This window comes from Chiroxiphia lanceolata, chromosome 10 (genome assembly GCF_009829145.1).
Source record: "Chiroxiphia lanceolata isolate bChiLan1 chromosome 10, bChiLan1.pri, whole genome shotgun sequence".
NCBI lineage: Eukaryota > Metazoa > Chordata > Aves > Passeriformes > Pipridae > Chiroxiphia > Chiroxiphia lanceolata.
Genome location: NC_045646.1, coordinates 11,007,230 through 11,032,885, shown reverse-complemented (window position 1 = coordinate 11,032,885; position 25,656 = coordinate 11,007,230). Strand labels below are relative to the sequence as shown.

The window sequence follows — 25,656 nt, the reverse complement described above, 5'->3', positions numbered from 1 at the left end:
AAACCAAAGAGTAGCATAACACAAGCCTTGGCCAACTTCTCCCCTTTAAGTTGGTTTCCTTAGGCTTTCCTTCCTCTTCACGGGTTTTTCCACAGAAGATTCCCATTCAGGCAGTGACAGACTTAACCTGTCTACATTTAGGAGAAGTCCAGTTTCTGCGATTAAGTACACAGACAGAAATACTCCTGTAAACTGTCACACAGGAAAGCTTAAAGAAAGCTTCCTTTTTTATAAGTTTATATGCAAATTATAACACTGTGGCCTTGAGCAAACCATGCTTTTCATGAGACATGGCCTCTCCAGTGAGAATCAAAACACAAGCTCTGCGCCTAGCACCTCTCCCAACTGACTCACTCACCCAAAAGGCAAAAGCAAATAAGCCAAAATATTCAAATTTGAGAGCTTACAGTTAGGTGGCTGGATCCATGTGAAGGTATGTGGGCATATACACAACCAATCTGGCTTGAAGTGATGTGACCATTGGAGACTGCACCTTCTGCAGAACTCACAAGACTTCTGCAAAAGCTGGTCTCTTCTCCCAACTCCTGCATCTTGCTCAAATTTAGTTGAAAATGGCTATTAGCTTCAAGTGTTAGTGAGGGAGGAATTGACAAGCAGACAGGCACATGCACACAGGCAGTGTGATTGCACAAGCCTCATTTCCTTAGAAAACCAGAAAAACCCCACTAAAAACAATGTATCTATCATTATGTCTGATAAAAACAAAACAAAGGTCTGCTTTTCCTGCTTGCCAGTTACCAACAGCGAAGGTATTTGTGGTTGGGCTCACCACAATTAAGTGCCCACACATGTTCCCCATTTTAATATTTTCATACTGGCTGAAATAACCCAGTCTGTTGTGTGCAGAATACCCGTTAGTGAATACAGAACAAGTTGCACTGCTTATTGGGAAAGAAGTAGCAAAGTTTGCAAGACTCAAGAACAAACAGATTGCACAAAAAAAGATTACACAAATAATCTAAGAGAAAAATAGCAGGCAGCGTATTACAGTAGAAACACAGAACAACGTGACCCATTTGCTTCCCACAGAGACAAACAGCACTTAAAAGGCAGCTTAAAGACAAAGGACAAAATTAGCACTAAACTGCATGAAGATGAAACTATGTCATTTCAACATTCTTCTTTTGCCCCTTCAGCCCTTTTCAGACTCTTTTTCAAGATCACTTCAGCAAGACTAGAAGGCGATATGTTGGCAGCAAGCCTGGGAGACAGGAGTCCTCTATTTTTGCATGAAAGAGGTTCATAACCTTGGCTGTGCCATGACCTTCCTTCAGCATTGCCCGGCTGCCACATGTTGGTCTTACCTTGAGGGGACATACAGAAGTGTCCACAGAGGTTTCCCTGCTGAAAATGCCACCATAAGTGAGTGGATCACATGGAAACACTTCAGCAGCTGAAAGGATACATCAGCTACTATACTTTATTCTGAAACCTCCTCATTTACTGTCTTCTATTGTGTAAAAAATTTGAAATATTGCAAATCTGAAGGAAGAGGGGGAAGGGAGGAAAGGAGCTCATATTGGTCATGATGCCATGTTCTAACTTCTCATTGTTTTATTACTATTATTACATGTTTTTTGACTATACCACCACAGATCCTGGAACAGTCCCATTGTGCTGGATATTGGAAAAACAGAGAATTCAAAGAAGGGCCCAACTACAGGAGTTTACAATCTAATACAAGCACTAACAACGGGGTAGAGATAGGAAATAGAAGGAAGCAATCAGACAAAACAGTCAGCAAGGAAAACTGTGGTCTCCACACTCTAAATATTTTATTGTTGACAAGGAGTCTGTAGACAGCCCAGCAAAGGAAAAGGTTAAGGGAGAATTTGAAAGAGGACCCGGAGGGACTTTAAAGGAAGTTTAATGGGATACTTCTGAGGGAAGGACAAAGACAGAACAAAAGGGAATGTAAGTGCTTGAAGACTGAACATAGATACCTTCAGACGGGAAGGATGAGTTGGTATGTCACTAGAGAATACTAGATGAAAAAGGGTGGGAATAGGTCATTACAGGTCATTCAGGTCATGCAGGTAAAGACATGAAGCTTCTGTTTGATATGATGCAGAAATGAAACCAAAGGAGAGACATTCAGGAGCTGGAGTCAATGATCCTTGTGGGCCCCTTACAACTCAGGATATTCTATGATTCTACAATTAAGAGGCAGGAATGATCTGGCCTAAGTCACAGCTAGAGAGTTATTTCTGCAGCCAGTTGAGCATGAACAGGGAGAAATCACATTTTTTGAAAAGGATGTTGCAGAGATTCAAGGTCACTGGAGCTTGGATGCAGGTTTTATCTGTGAAGATGAATAGAAAAGGCCATAATCTGAGCTGTTACTCAGCAAGAGTTTTAAGATTTGGCCAGAAACTGGGCGCGATCTTGAGATAAGGAATTAGATACCGGGCGCCCAACCTTATCTGGGACATGCGTCACTTTTAAACATCAGATTAAGAATGTGAGCCAATCAAACATCCACCACTGGATGGATGATGGAATAGGTATATGCCACACTAACGCTTATGGCACAATATTCTCATAGCAATCACACTGGAGCCAAAGACAGAGGTAAGGTAACTCCATCCAGCTTGCCTGAGATGCTCCTGTTTGCCCATTCAAAGACTGCATTAGCTTTTTTAGGCTACAGCATTATTTATCTGTCATACCTACTTAGACACTAAGCCACTGGGGGCACTGGCTGTCTCCTGCTATGTGATGTACAGTGCCTAACACAGGCAATTCAGGCAATAACTAAAGATGTCAAGAGTAAAGAAAGCAGAGAAAAAAATGTGGAAACCTCTCCACAAAAGGTTTAAATTAATGAATTCAAAGCATGCATTCTACATAGAGAAGAGATAGGGGATAATTTTCTGATCAAAGTAGGAAGGTTTTGCATTTGCTGAAATGTGGGGAAAAAACGTTGGTATCTCAAAAAACTCTGCTTGATGGAAAAAACTGTTTCCCACCTAACTGTACTGTGGGAATATACCACAAGGTCATATCCTCAGTGTCTATCAATTACACAATTTCCCTTGATCAGCTAAGTGTATTCCCCGGTTGTCACTGCAGCCCTGATACACTATGCAAGAAAGAACTAAAAAAAATAAAGCATGCTGCCATTACAAAACTGTACCAAGAACATTTTTAAAATACATAAATACACTGAACAAAATATCTCACTAAAAGTTTCCCTGGCAGCCTCAAGACACCCAGTATTTCCGCTGTGTTATTTTTCTAATCATCTCTGTTTAGAGTTCGCCAGCGAATGCATTTTAGAGATTCATGACACATTCTGCTTTTGGATGGCTTTGAATCAGCTGGCAGTAAATGTGGAAAAATCATTATTCCTAATGAAGAAATATTGATGACAAAACAGCATTTCGAGGACAACGTTGACCATAAGTCAACAGAGTAGGAAGACTTTCCCCTCTCTCCCTCCTCTTTCCTAATGACTTTCATCCAAGGATTTTCAAACATTTCCCAAGCACGTGGGATTCCTCAGGACACCTATGTCAGACAGGCACAATTATTTCATTTTAAAGGGATACAGGAGCAGAGATTCATCCATCAGGATAATAGTTTAAAAGCAGCCCTTAACTGCCAGTACACCTTAATCAAGTTAAGCCTCAATGTTAAGAGCTTCTGCCAACTCTGAAGTACCCAACAGGTCCTGGGTTCTTTGATTCGTCCAAGTGGAATAAAATAGGAATCTCTGATCCACAAGAGAGGGTTTATTCTCTTCCTGCAGAGCATGGGAGGTATGTGTCTGTGATCATGCTAGAGAAAGAGGCATTGGTCATATTTGTCCCAGAGCGATTCTGACACTTTGGCACTCAGGGCACTTCAATAATGCTACAAAGAGAAACCCAAAGGCATTTTGTAGGAAAGTATGTTATTTTGCTCATCTTATCCTTGCTTTCCTTACCTACCTCTTTTTTGCTTTGTAACTCATACTTTTGACTTAGTGGGAAGCCCTTGGCAATGGTTTATTGTGCCAGGATCCAAGCTTGAAGTATCACCACTTGACAGGAGCAGGCTGTATGCATCAGTTGTCTTACACAGCCTTTGGACAAGAGACAGATCAATCTTAATTCCCTCTTCTTCAGCAGACGTCAGAAAACACAATCTTTCACAGTAAACAGAGCTTCATGCTGCAGTGTGTGCCTGAAACACTTCATAAATTAAATCCAAGGCCGTGATTTAATTACTGTGTCCTGGTTATTCTGCTTTAACTGTGTTGCACTTGTACTCCAGATGTACAGGTCCCTGCAGTGACCTACTTGTCACTTGTACTGTACAGCACTGAACAGTAGCTGCACTCTTGTGTTGTCTGCATCTCTTTCCTCCAACCACAATACAAATTCATATTCTCACTTTGCTTGGCTGCAAACCTGACGCATTCTCAATATGCCCTGGAGGTCCCATTCCACACCACACAGCAAATGCACTGCAACTGTTCAGGCTCACTCTGCCAACACTTCACTGTACCTTTTCAAACACTTCTCCATGCTGCTCACCACACGTTTACTGTCTCAGCTGATCATTAGCCCTTATGGTGAATCTTTCCAACACCCCAGGGAAGGTAGAGGACAGGCAGGACACCCAACATACAGGTAAGGAACTTGAGACCCACACAGGTTAAATAACTCTCCAAGGGTCACACAAGAAGTTTATGATGGAGCCAGGAACTGAAACCATATCTTCTCAATCCCAGTCTAGTTTAATTTAACCACAAGACCATCTTTGAAAAGACTTGATGGTGAGAACGTCTTACGGCTTGAAAACTTCTCCATTTCAAAGGGAGCTCACAGCACCAGTTCTGCTGGAATCCTCTCCCCAGGAGGAGGAATGTCCTCCCTGTGCAGACCATGCCATCGCCCTCTGGCAGCCTGGCTGAGCCATGTAGCAACAGAGCACACACAGTTTTCTGCCTCTGCTACTGTCCTCTGTTTAACAACACAGAAGGAAAGGCCTCTGCTTCCTTCAGCATCCATGTGGTGATCCTTTACACATCTACACCATCCTCTCCTCAACTCCCTGGGAAAACAGAGACAATTTAGCTTGTTTCTAATATAAAGAAGAAAACAATGAGAGATACCTTCCTAAACTATTGCAACCACAAAAATAAAGGTTTGGAGAGGAGCACACCTGATTTTCCCACAAAGCTATAAAAATTCAAGTTGAACAGGATCCTGAGAAGTCATGAAACTCTCTTACTGCCTTGAAGGCAGGGTCAACTCTCTTTACAGCATTCTTGACAGACACTTGTTGAACCTGTTCCCAAGGACCTTCAGCAACAGAGATTTCACCAACCACCTGGGCAAAAAATCTCAGCAAGTACCCAACTGTACCACTAGTGAGCACTTCTGCCATCCAACCACAATGCCCCTCTCAGCAAGCTCAGCCAATGTCTTTTTCCTCTATTCACGACGGAGAGAAGAACACAGACACACTTGCTTTGATCTACACCATTCATACAGGACCAAATGAAAGATGCCTCTGCTCGCAGGCAAGTGTGACTATGAGCCCCACACATCGATGAGGTACTAGTCCCCAGCTCGGGTGATCTGCAGTGAGTGTGCCAGCCCAGTGGGGGTCAGTGATGCTCTACAGTATTTAAGGTCCCAGATAGGTTTTTTGCAGCATGCTTTTTTTTTTGTGTGTGTGGGTTTTTTTTTTGTTGCTGTTGTTACATTGTGTCAACTTTTTGGCACGTGTTTTACCATGTGCGAAGGGGTTGAAACAGTGTCTCCCTAACATCTGGAGACAAAAGAAAGGGGGTGAAAAAAAGAAGGCGAGAGAGGAAACATTCCTCCCTTTGCTAATCGATCAAGGAAATGGAAGGGAGAGAGTAAAATGTACTTTATTTCCTTTATAAATGTTTCCTTTAATGCTGATGAAAGTCGCCAGATGACAAAGACAACAGTTGTATATCCACTGAAGGGCCCCAGCTCGGGAAGCAGAGGGGAGAGCTGTCAGTGCAGCTTTGCCAGTAGGTCTCAGCCAGGGCACAGGGGATTGTCCCTGGAAGCCACAGCATTTCATCCTCCAGCTCATCTCCCCCGGGCTCACCAACACTGCAAACAGGCTGCTACGTCCCCTGTTGTGTCCTGGGCACTCTCTGCTACCTGCTTCCCTTTCCTACTGCTCCCAGCCCAGGCTGAACACTAGGTATGGATATGGTAAAGAAAAGCAGTTTTAAGTTGCAAGTATAGAGTTGGACGGAAAGAAGTAACATTTCATAATTATTCTTTCCTTTTTTTTTTTAATTAAAAACATGTTTGTGTTTGTGGGTAAGATTTTTCAAAGCACTGATTTCCACCAAAATCCCTGGCCAACAAACAGCTAACTAAGGTGGGAAATCATGTCATTTTGTAAAAGAAAAAAAAATTAAAAAAATTCATACTTTAACAGAAGTCCTCCACCATCCTGTGCCATCACTCCTCTCCTTCACGGCAAACTGATCACATATAACAAGTTGGAAAAACAAGCAACATGGAAACCTCTTTTTTTTCCCAAATAAAAATCTTTTATTTACCTTCCATAGGAAAATGAGAGTTTTTAAAACAAAAATTACTTTTCTCCTTGGAACACATCACTAATGTTGAAATCCTATTTTTCTGTGAAATGTTACCAATACATGGCATCTAGGGAACAACCTCGGCAACTCTGTACTCAGTGAAGGTGAGGCTATCAGCTAAGTTCTAATGGGGCTCGCAGGAAACCTCTCTCTGGGCAACTTATCCCAAAGCTGATTCTGTGGGGTTTTGCCCCTCCTGGGAAGGAACTTAGCGAGGAAAACAGTTGCTGTCAGAGCTGTAGATCAGACAAATTTCGGCAGTTCTGGTGATCCCAACAGCAACAACCACTGAGCCAGGTCGCTTTGCACTTCCATTTGCAAAGCCATGTTGCATGATGAACTCTGGACAGTGGAAATACCAAATATATGACAGCACACAAGGTGAGCAACCATGCCTGTCTGAATTTCCTGCAGAGAAAAGCAGGATAGGAGGCAGAAATCACTCCTCCTCCTACCCTCATCAGGGATGATGGGCAGGGGGGCATTACCTGGGCTATCCCCTAATCTGCTGGGCTTTCTCTGTAATGCTGCACCAGATTTCAGGATCCTCTTTTGGAAAGCCACAAAAAAATACCTTGCAATTACTAGGAGGGCCAGTGGCGGAAGCCCCAGCCAGCAGCTATGAGGGGCCAGCTCTGCCCAGCCTGTCTGGGTCCCCTCACAGGTGTCACTCTTGAGTGTGCTGTCCCATCCTGCCCCCACACTGACTCAGGAGATTAGATTTGCTGGTAGAGCAGTGAAGGGTAGTTTCAGGGGCTGCTGCACCAACCCCGTACGCAAGCAGTGGCTGTAAAACAGAGCAGATCTGGAGGCCAGACGAGCTGGTCTCCTCAGATGGGTGTTTGTTGTGCAGTGGTTCATGCACCTTTTTCCCACCCACTCCTCCAGGTGGGGAGGACCAGCAACTGGCTGCCCACAGGCTCATGTTGCTGTTCAGTGCAAATACACCTTAAACATAGACCAGATCCTCCTTAGCTCTTGCTGTTTTAAGAGCTGAACCGAGAGTGCAGTCAGAAGGGACCAGCTAAGACTCACACGGACCCAGATAGCAGCAGCCTTTACGTCTAGGTCAAAAATGAGTTGTCTTTTTCTGCATTGCCAAAGGACTACAGTTAGGTTTGCCACTTCCAGCATGAAAGCAGTCTCAGGGAGTCCATGCAATGGGGCACAGCTCTGTGGTGTCAGGTGCAGAACAAAGACACAGTAAACAATTTAACCTTTCTAAAAGAAAAGTTACATCTCCACCTCCGTGTCCATGTTGCATAAGGGCACTTCAAACAATTTCTGTCCCCCTGCCCAGCCAATCCATTTCGTAAGTCAGGACAGGCGCCATCAGTGTGTTCACCAGACTCAAGCTCAGCCAAAAATCACATCCGCTGCTGGGCATGAATGACTCAATTCACTCTTCCATAGCCTGGCTGTGCTCCAGCTGGTATTCGGCAGCTTGTCTCTGCCTTGTGGCATCACTGCGAGAGTGGTGGCATAAAGTGATTTTTACCAAAGGCTCTGTTCAGTGGTGAAGGTGAAAATGCCTGAGTAATGGCAAAGTTTTGAGTCAGAGATGGTTGCTGTGCCATTGGCTCTGGCCTACCAACCTGGCATGTCTCCTGCATGCTTGCCTGGGGAAAAATGTCTGACAAGAAAACAAAAAACAGGAAGGGAACCTGTCTCCCCCCTGCCAAAAGTGAAAAAAAGGAGAAAAAAAAAGTGGAGGAACACTGGATCCAACGAAGAGTAGAGTCCTGAACAAATGACAGCTCTCATAGGCCTAACAAGTTTGAGGCCTGGAGTTTTCAAAGGTGTTTGGCTGCATCAGAAGAATATGTCACATCAAATTTCAACGAGCACCTCATTTATTTAAGGTCTTCTGAAAACCCTGCTTTTCACAACACGGCACCAGCCCAAAGGTTCCTTGCTGTTTTGAAACATGTGCTGTCTGCCTTTTGACAGTAGCCCTGCCATAAATCACATCCCTCAGGCACCGGAAATCACCTCACCTGTATGCTGAGCATCCACTGTCCCTTGCAATGAATTCCATCACTCCAAATTTCTCAGCAGCTGGAATTAATGAACACTGGTTTTTTTCTCATTAAAGCAACCTACTGGATAGAGGTTTCCTTCTTCACCCCCAAATCTGAGAATTTTCCAACCAGGTACAAGGTCCAATATTTGTTTACTCTCTTGGACAAGTAAAAGGAACTTTAGAACCCGGGATGGAGAAACACCCTGATCCTGCAGGGGACATGCAACATTTTTTCCTATTCAGGATGACCACACATGTCATAACCTAAAATGTGATATTGTATTGAGAGCAAAAGTCCTTTTAAAATATCATTTGATGCTGGTGACACTGTATTTATTAGACTGATGTAATAAAGCAATCATTATAATTCTGTTCATCCTTTGGGTCATGGGACCTGCTTTTACTGGCTGGGGACGACAGAAGGTAATGCTGATAACTCCCTAATTTCAAAATTACCTGTGGCACATGCTTCATCTGGAGCCCATGATGGAGCACTATGATATCAAGTATCCATGGATCACTATTCTTACTTGATAGTCACATTCTCAGAGCTTGCTGGAAAAGGATATTAAAGTTTTCCTGCTTGGCCTCCATTACAAGTGAATTAGTGTAAAATATGAGATACATATTTATAACAATTATTATTTTATTTAAAGAAAGGATGTGGAAAATCCATCTGCACAAATGCATGTGTCACACTCACACATCCTACAGCTTTTGATTCAAAATTAGCAAGGCTTAAAAAATAATAAGCTAAAAAAAAACCCTCACGCCATAAAGCCAAGCTCTTAAGTGGCCCAAAAGACTGATCTGTTTGAGATGGTGGTTTAGACTCTAGGGCCTGTTGACTAACAGTATGAGACATGAGAATTGTGGGTACTGATCCATATTTATCATGAGGATCTACAAAACAAAATGCATTATGTAGCTTGTGGGAAGTCTACAACCCATGTTCTAGACCAGGTGACTCCAGACAGGTTTCAGATCCATGTCCAAACATTAGAACACCTGCAAAAAAGTCTGAATTCCAGTACTGCTACAAGAGAAAGTCAAAGCGGCCTCTCCATAAGAAAAAGAGATTGGCATTTTGTAAACCACAGACTGAAGACTTATGAACTTCTTTTCATGCAGATGAGCCCTGTCTGAGGTATTCCTATCTAAGAGGGACACAAAATTAGTAAATTGCCATGGGAAAACAATATTAATATATCATTTTACAGCGTTATTTCTCCTGCATATTGTTTTGTTCTCCTCTGTCCCGAGAGCACAAGCATGAAGCCACTGCACACACTGATCTCTTGAGAGTTTAGGCTAGAGGTCTGACATCAGCCAGACCTCTAGCCAAGCTGATGTCAGTTGGAGAATCTTCTAGTCAACACACACCTATTGAGATGTGACCCACTATGTGTCACAATTAGACCATGCTCCAAAACATCATTCTGTAAAATGTGTTTGTTCTTCTGAACAGTTTCAATTTGCCTAGGCCAGAACAGCTTTTACAATCAGACATTTGCTGGATGCACACCATTTCTACTTGCTGCCGAGCAGCTGTTATTTATAGTATCAGGACTTTGGTCATTTACAAAGGACTCAAGGTCACAAGTCAGTCACCTTGTCTTCCCTCCTTAAATAAAAGAAAGTTGTGCTGCAAAGAGTAACAGGCAACAAGATTGTGTGTGAACACTTGCAATTGTACAAAACAGAAGGAAGCAGAATCTGGCAGACTTGCAAACAGCTTAGTTACGGCTCCTTATCCACATGCCCTGCTGTAATCAGAGCAAAGAAAAAACAGAAAAACCACCAAGATCCCAAGACTAATTGGCTTTCTATGATGTATTGTTTTTGTTTAAAAGACCAAGCCACACTTAGGTCAATGGGCCTATGAACAAAGTCCTTTACTCATGACCAGGCATGACCAGGGCTAGCTCAGGGCACAGATCCGTAACCCCAGAACAGCAATGTCCTCTGACCTAAGTTTGGAGTTGGCCTCTTTTCCAATGCCTGTCTCTGACCCTCATGCTGAGATTCCTGAAACTTGTGTTATCTGTGCAGTTTTTTACCTAAGCCCTCAAAACCTGAAAGTTTGTGTCTGCCCTGCGTGAGTGAACAGAGCAGTTTCCATTCCTCACTCAGAGACAGCAGTGCAGAAAGAGACCAAAAGAGTTTAAATGACAAGCTTTCACTAGGAGCTGGCCATATAACTGACACAGACCTTCTGGCTCTCCTCAGCTGCCCTTCTGAAGGAGGGATGCCATGGAGATGGCAGTGCACCAGCTGTGCACATCTGCAGTGCACATGCTCCACCTTCTTCACCTTCTGAATTCTGCCTGTGAAAAAACAGTAGAAATAAATCTGACCATAAACAACTCCATTTTGTGGTCCCCTTGCATGGAAATTGAGGTTATGGTTGCTTTAGCATCAGTAGTGGCCTAATGGTACTACACAAGCACAGCACACTGAAGCCTGTGCTTTGCCATTTTATCTTTATAAGAAGACAATGCTTTTAGGCATATACGAATACATGACTTAAAAAAGTCATACAGATATGACTTAAAAATGTCCCACTCAAACATCCACTGCTGTAGCCATACCCTCCACAGTTCTGTCCTCCTACCACGCCTTCCTCCCTCCTCTAAGCACACACATCAGATTTGCCAATGCTGGAGACAGTCACACAAGACCATGCAGGCATCGAAAGCTGGATTGGCTGATGTGAGATGTCGAGATGGAGAACAGGAAAGAAAGGAATGCCATTAGAATCCAGGGTCCTAGTAGTATCCTGCACTATATATATATGTGTGTACACACACACATTTGCATGTGCATTTTAAGATTCTCGCTAATTTCAGCCATGGGACAGCAACGAGAAGCAGCTGCCCAGCTCATGGAGATGACAACAAGAACACATGACCAGAATTAGCTCCACGTTGGCAATGACAATCACTAGGACTTTCCTTTCCAGGAGAGCTGGCTGCATATGACAGTCTTCTGCACAGCATAAAGGACCCACATTAGAGTCCCTTCTAAATGTCTCCTTTCAGCTCAGCCAGACACAATTCCTTAGCTCATGTAATCACAAATAAATTCTTCATTAAAAAGTGGGGAAAGTCAGTATTGTCATGTCCCAGCCATTCATCAACACAAGCGAAAATTCAAGGTAAAAGGCTTCAGGCTTTCTGTAGCTTTTTTTTGGAAGTCAAATGCTGAATTCACTTGTCGTTGAGAGCAAGCACATAATGAGGAAATGGAGACATTTTAAAAGCTGGGGTTTTTTCAAGTGTAATTTTAAATGACAACAAAAGCCACTAAACGCTGCCCCCCCAAACTTTCTCTGTTTCTGACCTGCACTCACAAAGACTGCTCCATATCATCTGCCCAGTCAGCCCCTGACAGAATCAGAACATGCACTGAGCAGACAGTAAGTTATTAACCTCTCAAGATATTGTCTGGAACCAGAACTTGTTGAGGAAATTGTATATTAAAGTTGAACACTGCTGCTAACTGAACACAGCCTGATTCACAGCTTTAAACAGACAGTTTAGCATGGCTGGGACAGTAATTTCGAAGGATCTACGAGAGAAAATAATTCACACCCCACATCCAACTGTCTGTCTTTAGCAGTGTCTTAGGCTGTGAAAGATGGTTGCACCCACACCTCTAAACTCTCCACAGAAGGGTCTGTTATTGCCAGTGTGTTTTACTGAACCAATGTGCTCAGTGGGGAGATAAATTCTGTCAACTGTCAAAATCCATATAACCTACCTGTGCTGTCACCTTTTGACCCTGGTGCTGTGAACGCAGTTGTTCAGGGGTCTGGCTCTTAGCTCAAACTTCCAGAGGTAACTATTTTTACATCTCTGTGCATGTATTGGCAGACACAAAATAAAAAAGCAAATGAGCGAATTCATAAATGAAAGCTGGTGACAAGGTATCAGATGTTGTCTCCCATTTCCAGTTTGCATCCAGTGACCCTCTTGCTATTGAAGTTTTCCATTTCCCTCAATGGGGCTGGCTCAGGCAGGGCCACAGGACAGGCATGGTGCTTTGCCACTCTCTCCTGCTCAGCTGACAAAATCTGTGCTGGCACAGTGCAGGCAGGTGACATCTCAACTGCAGCTTTCACAAATCAAAACAGGTTTACTCTCAGCTGCTGTTAACGTCCCAAATGTCTGCCGGGGCTGGCTTCTCGTGATCTGCCTGCCAGTTTGGGATGACAGTCTCCTGACTTTTGAGCACCAGTTGTGACCTTGGATTATAGCCAGAGATGTGAAAACTGTGTTCAGGTTTAACATGACATGATGAACAGCAAGGTGCATTTGGAAACGTAAAAACAGTGCAGCTTACTAAAACCAGCAGGAAAGTTTGGCTACTTCTCATTATTTTCATTCTTTTAATCCTCTCCTACCTCTGCACCACCGAGAAACACTCTGTATTGATTATGCTGACAGTGACAGCAGAGCTGGATTTTTTTTTTCCCCACATCTCAGATGAGAAAGTGCGTTATGATTCATCTCACAGAATCTGAGTCAAAGCAATTCCTTATAAAAAAAGAAAAAACCAAACAGTTTTGATGCATTTCCATCAAAAGGGAAGAGGCTAGAGAACTCTCAGCAAATGAGGCAGTCCTGTTTAATTCTTCTTTTTACCACATTTCACTCTCAGATAAAATCTGGCCTTTCCCCCCACTGAAAATAACTCATTTTGAGTTAATGACACTCAAAATACCCCCAAAAGCTACTGGCAAAAGACAAACCACCCTATCAGAAAGACAGCATGAGACAAATGCTACCAAAACGCCACACCCCCATGGAACGGTGATTGCTAGACTGGAAAGTAACAGATTACTATGGTGAATTATCAATTTTCCTTACAGCCTTGAACTATCTCAATGCAGAAGTGTGATAACATTAGTGGGTACATCATATTAACAGCAGTTAAAGATACCCAGTGTGGTCCTGGAGCACTTTTTCCCCCCTTTATTATTTCCATAGCCTTATTATTAACCCTGGAAAATAGGGCTTGTGCTCTACACACTGGAAAGAGCCTTCAAACTGGTTGTGATTTCTTATCAGACAAGGCTTACAGGTCCATTTTGGTTGATTTTTGCATAGAATAAAGAGTGTGGCTACAGCTTTGGGTAAGGCACAGAACTTGAAGGAATTCTATGCTCAATTCCCACATTGCTACTGGATCTCAGCATGACTCTGGGTGACTCACCTAAACTCTGCCAGTCAGCCCCTTGTTTGTAAACTAAGGATAGTAATTTCCTGGTCCTTGCCATATTTTCAGTTTCAGAGCTCTGAGGGATGCATACTGTTTCCTACTCCATGTTTAATTTGCACATAGTACAGCATGACCACAGCCTTGCTGTCAGGCCTTGGATGTTACTGCAGCACAACGAGCCATAATATAACATAAAAGCAAACTGCAAATTTAGTGCATCCACCTTCAAACAATAGGTGAGCTGTTTTCAGTTTTAAAAAGCAAAAAAGGGTTCACTTATGCCAGATTATGTACACAACCAACTCAAAACAAAGAGAAACTAAACTGTTTTTACATTATTGGGACAAAGATTTCTCTGGGACTGCATGGCTGGAAGGGTTTCTAACTCCAGCTCCGAAACTGCATGTTTGTACCTCACTCCACAACTCTGCTGTAAGTCATGACAAAAAAAAAAAGTCAAGGCTTAAAACACTCCAAAGCTCCATCTGAAAATTATTTCTATAATACTACAGTCCAGAAAAACATTCTCATTCACAGGCACACATACATACACCCCCCTCTTAAAATACCTGTACATGAGAATTTAGTCCTTATGACTGGATGGAAATTCCTGGTTTCACTCATCTCCATAAAATACATCTAACAGGAGGAGAGGGAGAACCAACCTTTACCATCCCATGTACCCTAGATGAACAGCCTGTCTTCAGCTCCTGGCCTCATCAAGGAGATTCCCAGCCAGGGATCCTCCAGGTACCACAATTTATGGTTTTTAGCCAAGTGATGACATACCCACAGAGAACCCCCCTGAGACCAGCCAGCTCATTTCATGTGGGGCCAGAAGGTAGGTCCCACTTTCGCTTCTTAATGATGTGAGTTGGCTATGGACTAACGACCTGCAGCCAAAGACTTGGTGGCTCATTATCAATTCTTCAGCCATTTCAGTCCACAGAGAGTTCACTGTGGGCATGTAAGTTTATCATGAACAAGCTGGCTTGTCTTTAAACTGCTTCTCAAATTAAGGTAGAAAGATTTGGTTTGTTTTCATGTAGGACTAATAATTTTTGTGGGGTTGGCTAACATCCTCATCATTGTTCAAAGTTTTTTCAGAAAGAGGTTGAGGTTTCCTATCCATTTGTACAGTTCCTAGCACACTAAGAGCCCTATCACAACAGAAAAAATATCTACCACGCTCATAGATTATTTTGCTTGCCATGGCTATGTTAATTTTTAAACATGCAGGAGAACCCTGTAGAATATAGCTGTACTTTTGAAAGAAACATCCCTGATACTTCATTATCACATTTCACTCCTCTTAGAATACAGCAGGAAATTGTCAGCTTTTATTTACTGACTTTTGGGACAAACCTAATTCCACTCATGGCCTAAAACCCATCTTTCTTTCACAGCACACAGGTGATCACGGAAATCCCTTTGATAAAGTGCTACCTCAGTATTCTGAACTTATTCTGCATTAAATAATTTCTGCATCAAATTAGTTTAATCAAAAGTAAAAGTATGTCTAGGTTGACTGCCAGCAATTCAAGCTAAACTAGGGACATAAAAACACAGAGGAAGTCATGCTGCTTGCTACCTATTCCAGCTGGGATTTTATCACCTACAGTAACAGAGGGCAATTTTGGGTTTGATGCAAGATTTAGATCCCATCTGTGAAGCAGTGCTGGTGTCTGAAGAGACTGTACTTCAGAAACACTCATGATGCAAAGTCTCAACCACTCTTGTGTGGTTAAGAAGAGGAGAAAGGGAAGGTAAGTAGCCTGCTGTACCAGGTGCTCAGGATTTACAGAAGTGCAACCTTCCCTCATTCCCCACTGCTACATCTGCTGGATCTTCATTAAGAGATGTGCACTTGAGCCTTTATAAGGCTATGATCTCTAGCATAAAAAGACCTAGGTGATTCTCTTCACAAAACATTTTTCCCACAATTACTACAGAGTAGAATGTGGATTAGATCAACAGCAGGAAGAATCAAACTTTTGCATCCATTTACAGTCTTTCAAATGCTTGAAAAGCAAATTAGACCAGCTCACAGCCACTTGCCTTTCTCATGGCCAGAGATAAATGCATGTAGATATGGTATATTTTGCTCTCCAACCACTCACTGGCCTCCTTTTTGTCTCTTCTTACTTTGGAACTGTGGGTAAAAATTTACCCTCTAGGTGAGATTATTCTTACACATTTTCTCTCCAAACTCCACCTGGACTTGGTGTGCAAGGATGCCGGCAGGCACAGGACTCCCTGAGAGGAAGCAAGAGGGTGGTGGCAAGTACTGACAGAAGTGAGACTGAAGAAACAGGCTCTGAAAGCCATTTACCAAGGTAATTAAAGCCTCTGGGGAGCAGAGAGAGGGAGGGTGACTCCCCTTGCGGCAGGCCACAAGAGGGCTGCTGGAGGTTGATGGTGCCGCACTATGACCTTCCCGAGCACAGATTGCTCCCAGCCTTTGTAGCCTGTGTGCAAATGCTGGAACATGGCTTGAACATAAAAAATAATGACTTGAACTACAATGGAGAAAAGGGTCCCCATTATATGTCTGTTCCTCCTGCTTTTGTGAGCGGTTATATAACAGAAAATGACTGTCAGCTCATCAGCTGTTGAAAATCTAACCTACTATTTTCTGACCCACATGTTGTTTAGATGAAGATGTACACCATCTTGCACCAGAACCCCTGCCTTTAAACAAAAGACATCATGACACATCACATTACATGGCAAAATTACGATGCAATTATGCTTTAGTAATAATAATATGCTTCATTTAATGATAACCTTTTCAAAAGAGATCTAGGAGTACAGGCAAAATATGACAACTTTCAGTTTATTTTTCTGATGGTAATTCAGATGAAACCAAGAGGCTACCTGTGCCTCTTAGAGGCTACAAATATACCTGACCAAGACAGAAATGTGATACAGACCATGTTCAGCTTAGAGACCCCAGAATGGTTCAGCACACAGAGCCACAACAAAGGAAACAAAGACGCCATGAACCAAAGGAGGTTGCACCTGGACAATCTAGTGTGCTTCCTCATCTGAAGGTTCTGTGCCTCTACCATACTCTATGCCATACCATACTTGGACTGCTACGTGCTAAACTGTGTCCTGCCCCTCGAGAAGTAAAATTAGGGAACGCATTCAACACTGTTTGGACACGAGGTCTCTGGCCCTAGTGAAGGATTTTTAGCTTATGAATGGAAGCCTAATGGAGACACAAAGCCACTGACAGGAAAGGCTGACAGAGCCCTGAGAAATTCAATGGTGCCACATATCATTCTTTAATCTTAACTGTGACATGGCATCTCAAAGAACCATTGGAGACAAAGGCTTCTCAATGGGAGGCACTCATACAATTGCTGTTGCTAATCACCTCCTGAAAACTGGGTGAAAAGGGAAAAAATTAAGTTTAGAAAGGTAAAATGATCTGCCACAGGTCTCACAAGAGGTCAAGATGAGGACCAGAAAAGGAAGTCAAGCATTCTGCTTATTGGCCTTGCTCCTCAGCCCAACACTGCACCATCTCTCCCCCTGTCAAAATCTGGGAATACAGAAAATACACATAAGAAAACCACATATCCTGAATTATCATCTCTGAGATAAATCAAGATCCCTTTACTGCACAAACTGAATATTTCCAACAGGACCATTTCAGCACCTCTCTTCTCCCCATGTGCATTGCTACAGCACACTGGAACTACAAAAGGAGACTGCTATATTATCCAAAACTGGTAGTTCCTTTGGTAGCTCTCAGTTATGGTAAAATACTAGTGAGAGTTTGTTCCCACCAGTCAGGGAAACTCTGCTGTGAGGAGTGACTCAGCTGGGACATAGTCCAGAAGGCAACAGGAGATGAGGGGCCCCGATGGCACTTTTCCAGTCTTAATCAACACTGTCTACATGGTGATAGAGACTGATAAGCTGCCAGAAGTCATTTCTTTCTGTGAGACTTGAAACAGTGGTCCAGAACAGTTGTGATCTTTGTGTGTGTGTATTTTGTCGGGGTTTTTTAAATGCAAAATCAAGGGCTGTAATTTCCCATGGCAGCAAACAAACAATTCTGATAGTTTCATTCTAATCTCCTATAAGTATCCATTTCTCCTCTCTCAACCTTAACCAATTTCCACTCCACAAAGTATTATTTTTTTCAACAAATCAGACATGCCTGTCTACAATAGCACATTTATCAACAGGGAGGGCTGTGATAGAGAGAAACTATCCCTCCTGCAGAGTGCATAACACATTTGGGAATCCTTTCTAATAAAAAGGGACTTGATTAAAGACAGCCAACTACCACAGATCAGCAACTGAATCAGCAGTAAAGAAAGAAGAGCAGCTTAGACTTAAAAGACTTCAATCTGCTGATCTGCCAAGGACTTCCCAGGAGAAGTCACTCCATAAGTCACTCCAGAATCTACAGGAGGGTAGGGGGGGACATACATCAAGGATTGGGGTGCTTAGACTTACTATAGTAGTCCGGCCTTAACAAAATCAGGTTAGGTAGAATATGCAACATGAATGTTTAACTCCTAAAAATGTACAGTGACTTTTTTAAATTATTATGCTTAGTGATGATGATGATACCTCCATGCTTAAGCACTGGCTTGCCAATGGCAGCTAGAGTATTTCCCAGTGGCTGGATTGTGCTGCTGCGACAAGCCTAGGCAACAGAGCTGTCAACTGTGATCTTGCTGCTCCGAATTGTGTCTCCAGCATGCTGCTTCTGGCTCCCACCACGTGCCCCAGCTCCCTGGGAAGGCAGTGTGATCCATGCCATGCTGCCAGCTGTGTGTATTTGCATGAACAACAGTTGCCTAGAACAGTTCCCCCAGCCTTGAAACCACCTTCAGTAATTTGCACCCAGGGAAGCTGCAGAGAGGTGCAGTGAGCACAGGCTGGATGGAAGCGCTGGCTGTCCTGCTCCTGAGCTCAGCTCACTTGGTCTGCCAGCGTGACCAGCCAGCATTTCCAGGGCAAAGAGACAACTTCAGTGACTCCTAGTCCTCTTCCCTCCCAAGGAACCTCCACTCTGCCCACTGCTGGGAAGATTCTGCTGACTCCAGAATCAAGATGATTTGACTGAAAACCAGAGATACAGCAAGTGAAACTGCAGAAGGAAAATGGTTAAGAAAAAGATTCCAGAGTGCTGACGGGCCAAGGAAAATGACCTTTCTCCAGCCTGACAGTTCAAATGTAATTATTCCAACAAATTATTTTTATGACTTAATATAACGCCTTGCAGCTTTCTAGCAAGGTTAATTAGATTCCTCAATTCAAAACCTATCTGCACTTAACCAACTTTTAATATGCTGAAATCCAGTTTTCTAAATTCAAACTAATAAAAGTGATTAGCTGACAGCTATCTGGTATGCTACAATTACCATGGCAGTTAGACCTCAGGCATAAGATATTTAATGCAAATCAGAGTCAATGTCTCTGCCCATTTGTCCTTTTTCTGATTATTTGATCAATGTGCCATATGAATCCTGTACAGTCCACACTACCATGCTAAATAAATACAGCACAAGGGCAGGGATATTGTTTGAGACAGTTAACCAAAGTTGAAAGACTCTTTTTTTCCTCACACACTTAATTTGTTCTTTCCACATGAGCATGAAGTTACTGAAACGCACTGGCTGACAGCTCAAGTAGAGATCGGTATTGAGTTCTGACACAGCCAGAATTAGTACAGAACTCCTGGCCTGCACTGCCATATCAAAGGGCTTCATCTACTGTGACCATCTTCCCCCAGGGAGGAGCTTGGGCTGGAACGAACCTAGGAGGATGAGGGCAGCCTACCACTTTGATGGTATCCAACCATAAAAAGCAGTTGTGGTCCAGCATTATGTATCTTGTTAGATAGATAATGCTCCTAAATGGCTGTGTGGGGCATAACATGCTTAGAAAGCTGAGGAGATGATCAGCCCAACACATGGTTCTTCTGCACATCAGGAATGTGAGGCTGGATACTGCTTCAGAGATGAACTTCAGTAGCATACACTCAGTGCAATTAGAAAAGCAATCAGGTGCAGTTGGTAATTACACATCACCTGCCCATCACCTGCAGGACTAAGGTTGTTTGATTTGCATCTTCCACCTTGCATCATGAATGATCATTCCATCTTTGATCACGCCACCACTTAAACTCTGGCAAAACTTGTGAATGCTCTGAAGCCTCCTTTCCATTTTGTTGTCTCCTGCTGAATTAAGAGCTATTGGCATGGCATTGTTCTGACCTCCCATCTGATAGCCAAATTGATGACCTCACATTGAGAGACTTTATGTTCCAACCGTTTGAGCTATGCTTCCCTTTTGGATGAAGAAACTTTGATGTACCACCCTCTCAACCAGAGCAGAGCCATCTTAGGCATATAGTATTAGTCTGCAAAATCTGAGCTTTTCAGCTTCATAAATACAAGTGCGAAACAAAACTAAAGCTTCACTTCAGGAAGCAATTTCCGAGCTGTGAGGAAAATTAATCACTAGAACAGCTTATCAGGGTAGGTGGTTGACTCACCATTGCTAGAAGTCTTTAAGATAAGATTAGATTTTTATTTTTTTTTTAAGTGATGATTCAATCATGTTTCTGGGACAAACCGAGAGTAAGACATTAGGCAGTATAATGGAAAGGTCCTTTCTGACCTTGAAGCCTGTGCATCTCCAAGTTCTTTGTTCATCCGCCTACCTTCTTCGGCTAAAAGGAAAACTGGATGGGCTCTGGTCCATCCACCAACTCCTGCCACACAGTTCTGCATTAAGAAAATTACTATAATCAAATCTCATGCTTCAGGGCTTCAGCCATTTGCCTAAAGGGAGCAGGAAAGAAGTTTCTCCCTCCTGCCTGCCCAGTTAATAGCTAAATGTTATGTTTATCTGGTTGTTGCTTCATGTTTAAAACATCAGAGAGTGAACCCAAATGGCTACGGGCAGAGATGAAGTCAAACTCATCAACACAGAAAATGCTCTCTGGCTATTCTCTATTCAATTAGTCATTCCTGCTCACACCTCAGATCAGTGATAGTCATCAACTCCGATGACTACTAATGTTGACAGAGAAGACATTTTGGTTGTGAGGGTGGAGACCACAGAAGGTAGAAGGTACTGATGGACAATGGGGACTGATATCAACTCCATCTACAAGGGCAATGTTTGTTTGATGAGAACATCTTAACCTGCTCATGTTATCAGATTCTTGCCACTGCAAGATCCTCGTTTATTAGTTAAACCTTGGTCCCACCTGCTTTTGGATTAAACCTGACCACAAAAGTTTCTTTAAGCCAGAAATGTTCTGGTCCATTCAAACTCTATAGCAAATAGAGCTAGGGAGCAATCTAAATGAAATTTTTAAGAAATTATGAAATAAGGGAAGATAAAGAACACAAAATGAATGGCCTGCCCCAGTATTTAACTTTACAAACTGTAGCAGTTTGTTTCCTAACAACACTATTACCCAAGCCTGTAAGAAACTAAACATACAGGCAGATGCATCAAATGTGCCCAAGACTCTCGACTTTAATGCAGAGTTCAGCCCCCATATCACCTATGTTTCATATAAAGGCAAGATACACATTCTATACCTACAGCTGCCTAAGATAATTCTGTTCTACATCACATAAGAAGGAAATTAGACAATTATCTTTTTCCAGGTAAGGAAGATGATAGGGTTATGAGAGAATCAGTTCAGATTTATCTTCCTTGTGCTCATTAGACCCAGTTCTGGGCTAATAGGTCCCCATGTATAACCACCCTGATTGACTCAAACTGGATTTCCTTTTTATCTGTGCCAGTACACAGAAAATGAAAATCCATGCCTTAGAAGCAGAACACATTTACACTTCCAGGTTTTTCGCAGCTGCAATGAGAAGGGAGCGATGGGGCAGGCAGGCAAGACAGCACACCACACCTGAGTTCAGACAGGTAGCCAAGAAGCTGGGGACAGATGGTGTGAAAATGAACCAGACACTGAAAAATTCAACTTTAAAACCAGAAAGATTACAAACATACAGTGAGTGAGCATGAGATTTATGCTGAAATTACAGAGGAATTCCTATGGTTGATTACACTTCCAGCCCAAGCGTGGAAAGCACATCCATCAGTACGAGTGTCACTACGTTACCAGTGCAGCTGCCAGAGGCCTCCCCGTCACTGCACCCACTAAATACAGAAGAGAGCTACGGACACTTGTGACGTGGCTCACCAAAGTAGTCATCAGAGGGAGGATTCTCCATGTCATACAGCATTTTCTTGGTCAGATGTTCCAGCTCATCCTCAGGCCTGAAGGCAGGAGTGCTTGATGCAGGTCCAGAGCTTGGATATCCACTCTGGAAAAAAAGAACAGTCCATGATGTGATGTGATATAAAAGCATTCACACACAGTAAGAGGGTCTATTGGCTGTTCAGTGTTGAACTTCATTCTTTGTCTTGTTTTTGCTTTTTTTAAAACCCAAGGGATTCAAGCAAGTAAACATCTCAACGTAATGAAAATGGACTCTGAAAAACATCCAGTGAAGAGCTATATATCCTCCTAGAATGAGAAGTATTCTCTGCCTCATAATTAGGTGTCTACAGGGTAGCACACAATAATAAATAAAGAAGAAAATTATTTCAAAGATAACTTGATACAAACTTTCCAACACTAAAAAAGGCTTTGGAAGTATTTAAGTTTAGACTTAATAAAAGCTTTCATTACTTAACAACTCAACATAAAAGATGCTAGAACAATCATTCCTACAGTGGTAGAGTATATGGACAGAAACAGATATTCCAAAGATGCTAGTTATGTTCTCTTCTTGTTTGTTTTGACAGAAATCCTGCTGTTAACATTAGTGAGATCAGCAGCTGGTCCACAGATTTTTAGTATTAGGGACACAAATGTTTTAGTATGGACATAGAAACTGGGTTCTCTTGGCCTTCATATGCTAACAGCTGCATACAGTATTTGCAGTCTGTTTCAGAGCATCTTCTCCCTGGAAAACACCAGAATTATGGGCATATTTTGAGAAGCACAGACTTAGTCTTATGCCTAGAAGTTTCTTAGAAGCAGCTAAGTTTAGTGTCCATAATAAGAAACTCGGTCATTTCAGGATTAAAAAATGCTGACACCAGCTTTCCTTGTGTGCACTGCTTTCTTGAAAGACTTGCATATGAAAACTAACTTATTTATGAAACACAGCATTTCAGTAAAGCAAGTGATTTCATTGATTAATTGCTGCCTTCATCACGGATTGGACTTTTCATATGAAACAAGGAAGCGTTTTTCTATGCTCCATACCTACTTACATGGCAAGAAAATGTAAAATCACTGAAGAAACAATACACTGGCCACTTCTATCTGGCTTACAGAGACTACACCTGACATGATGAATCTTTATTGAGCCAGTGATGTTCAACAAAGAACAGCAGGTTTAAAGCACTGCACTGCAAGAGAATTAACTAAATGCTTTGACGCTTTTTTCTTTCAGGCAAGAAGGAGATTTCAAATGAGACATCAATCAATGCAGAGAAGGTCTCAGAACAGCACTTAGCAATAATACTTCAATCATCCACTCCCAGAAACCAAACTCTTGCATGTTCCTAACCATACTTATTTTCCAGGTCCATGCTAAGCTGTACACCATCACCCTCCTCACTTGTTGGCCTGATCTTCCTCATAGGCACTGAGCCCATAAGCACGTGCCTGTGCTCCCTGGAAGGGCTGGATTTGCTGTGCACACACGATGCAGAAGTTGCACCGGCTGCCTGCCCGACAACTACTCTGTAGTGGAATAGCAGAAGTGCATAAGGGAGAGGGGTGGCACAGTCCCCTGGGAAAAAAAGTGTACCTGGAAATAGATGTTTCCTTTTTTTGCTTATTTTTTTTTTTTTTCTGAACAATATTTAAGGTTTTAGTGCATTTCTCTAGGAATTCTAGTTGCCTAGCAGTTGTTCTGAGGAAGCTGTTGAACATCTGAAAATCCTGAATGTCCACACACAGAGCAGTAATTGTACAAATTGTCATTGTACAAATGCAACCATGCTGATATGTTTGGGTTACCAAAACTTACTTTTTCATGTGGGGAGGCAGGGAGTATAGTGCACAGGAATTACATTTGCTTTCTAGGTCATGTAAATGCCGTATCTGTGGGATACATAATTTTGGTGGGGATAAGGCCATTCATATGACTAGAAGTTTCAGAGCCGGGTATTTAACCCAGAACACTCAGACTCCCTTTGCCAGTGCTTTGTGGTTGTTTTTTAAAGTCTAGTTTACAACTGCTTCATTAGAATAATAAATAGCATAACCCTAAAAAAAAAAGGTCTATTAATAAGCCAATTAAAGGTGTCAAATGTAAAGCATTTAATCTTGGAACAACATATTTTTTCCTTTGCTCTCTTGTTCCTAAGAGCTGATCATGAATCTCGTCTGAATGTATATTTTAACACAGCAAGTGCAGCCAAGGATTTATTAGCCTAAGAAATCAATCTGACAACTGAGCTTCTCAAAGTATTATTCCAGGTATTGTACCTATTTCAGTTTCCATGCAGAAAAGAATGACCATTGCCATCCCATCAGCAGAGACTCCTTTCCTAGACCTGGCATGGAGAAGACAGTAGAGCCCGAAGCTGATGATGGCCCCCATCCCTGTATTTCCCCCATTTGCTCTCTGGTTTTGGAGGCCACGTTGCCTTACATACACAATAAATAGGCCACTCTTGTGTTTTATCTACATTGCACATTTCCAAACTAGGCAGATTTCTTATCCAGTAGTCAATGTCAGCTAAAATAACAAATACCAATCACAATGTTATGAGACACTTTAACTTATTTTGACTAAAATGCTATGCCTTTTTGACCAGCATTTAAGTAGTGCTAGGCACATATTTTTCCTCCTTGCATGGCACATGCTGACTACGTGCCTCCAGGAAAATGCATTTCATGCATACGAACGTGCTGTTGAGTGTGCTGGGACATGCACGCACACAAACATAGAGAGAAAAGTGTATCTTTAGTCCAATCTAAAATGCTTGTTTCAGCAAAACAGTTTCCTTCCTCCTCCTTTGTTAGGTCAGGGTAAAAATATAACACTGGCTTTCCTTATAAAACAGAGTTGTGGTGTTGTTGTTTATATTAAACTTCCTCTATTTTCTCCTGATCTGTACAATGATCAAGGCTGTCTAGAAATACAATTTGCTGTCTTATCTACCACAGTTACCTTCATGTGTTCTCTTTTCTCCATGATGCCTCAATGCAAGCAGATATCCACTTCCTTAGCTAGACATATCTCAATGATGGGGTCTACACTGAATTGCAACATGGCCTCCCAAATTCCCTGAGCACCACTCTGTCTGGCTAATCACAGAAACATCAGGGATGATAAACTGACCCAGGAAAATGGAAAAGAGCCTTGGTCAGCAAAAAGCTGACAGGAGGGACTATGCTTTGGAAGCACAAGCACCTGAGTCCATCCTCTGCTACTGCCATCAAATACCAAGCAACCTCAGGGAAGAGAAGAAGACTGCAGGAGCAACCTCGGGAAGAGAAGAGGACTGCAGTTGTACGTGCAGATGCAAAAGCATTCCTGAATAAACACTGTCCTGCACGTATAGTTAACAGGATATTAAGGAAAATGCCAGCACTCCCAGGGTTAAACTCTGGCAGAAAATATCTTCATGCTACAAAGGAAGTGAGCTAATCACTTGTGCCACTATCAAAGCACTGCAACAACATCTGGCTCATCTTCCTCATTAAAGTTCAGTTCCTAAAAAGCCAGGTCAAAAGAAGCAGTCACGTGGAATCACTGTATAACTATTTTGGTAC

At 42.4% G+C, this 25,656-nt stretch overlaps 1 protein-coding gene across 6 annotated transcripts in view; it reads right to left on the bottom strand.

The window, feature by feature from the left end:
• Positions 1-25,656, bottom strand: part of LPP (LIM domain containing preferred translocation partner in lipoma) — a 327,367-nt gene that overhangs the window by 54,892 nt on the left and 246,819 nt on the right. For all 6 annotated transcript variants that reach the window (XM_032697402.1, XM_032697401.1, XM_032697407.1 and 3 more), the window contains one exon: positions 22,057-22,180. In XM_032697402.1, coding sequence (XP_032553293.1) covers positions 22,057-22,180 — 124 coding nt within the window. The remainder of the gene's footprint in view (positions 1-22,056; positions 22,181-25,656) is intronic.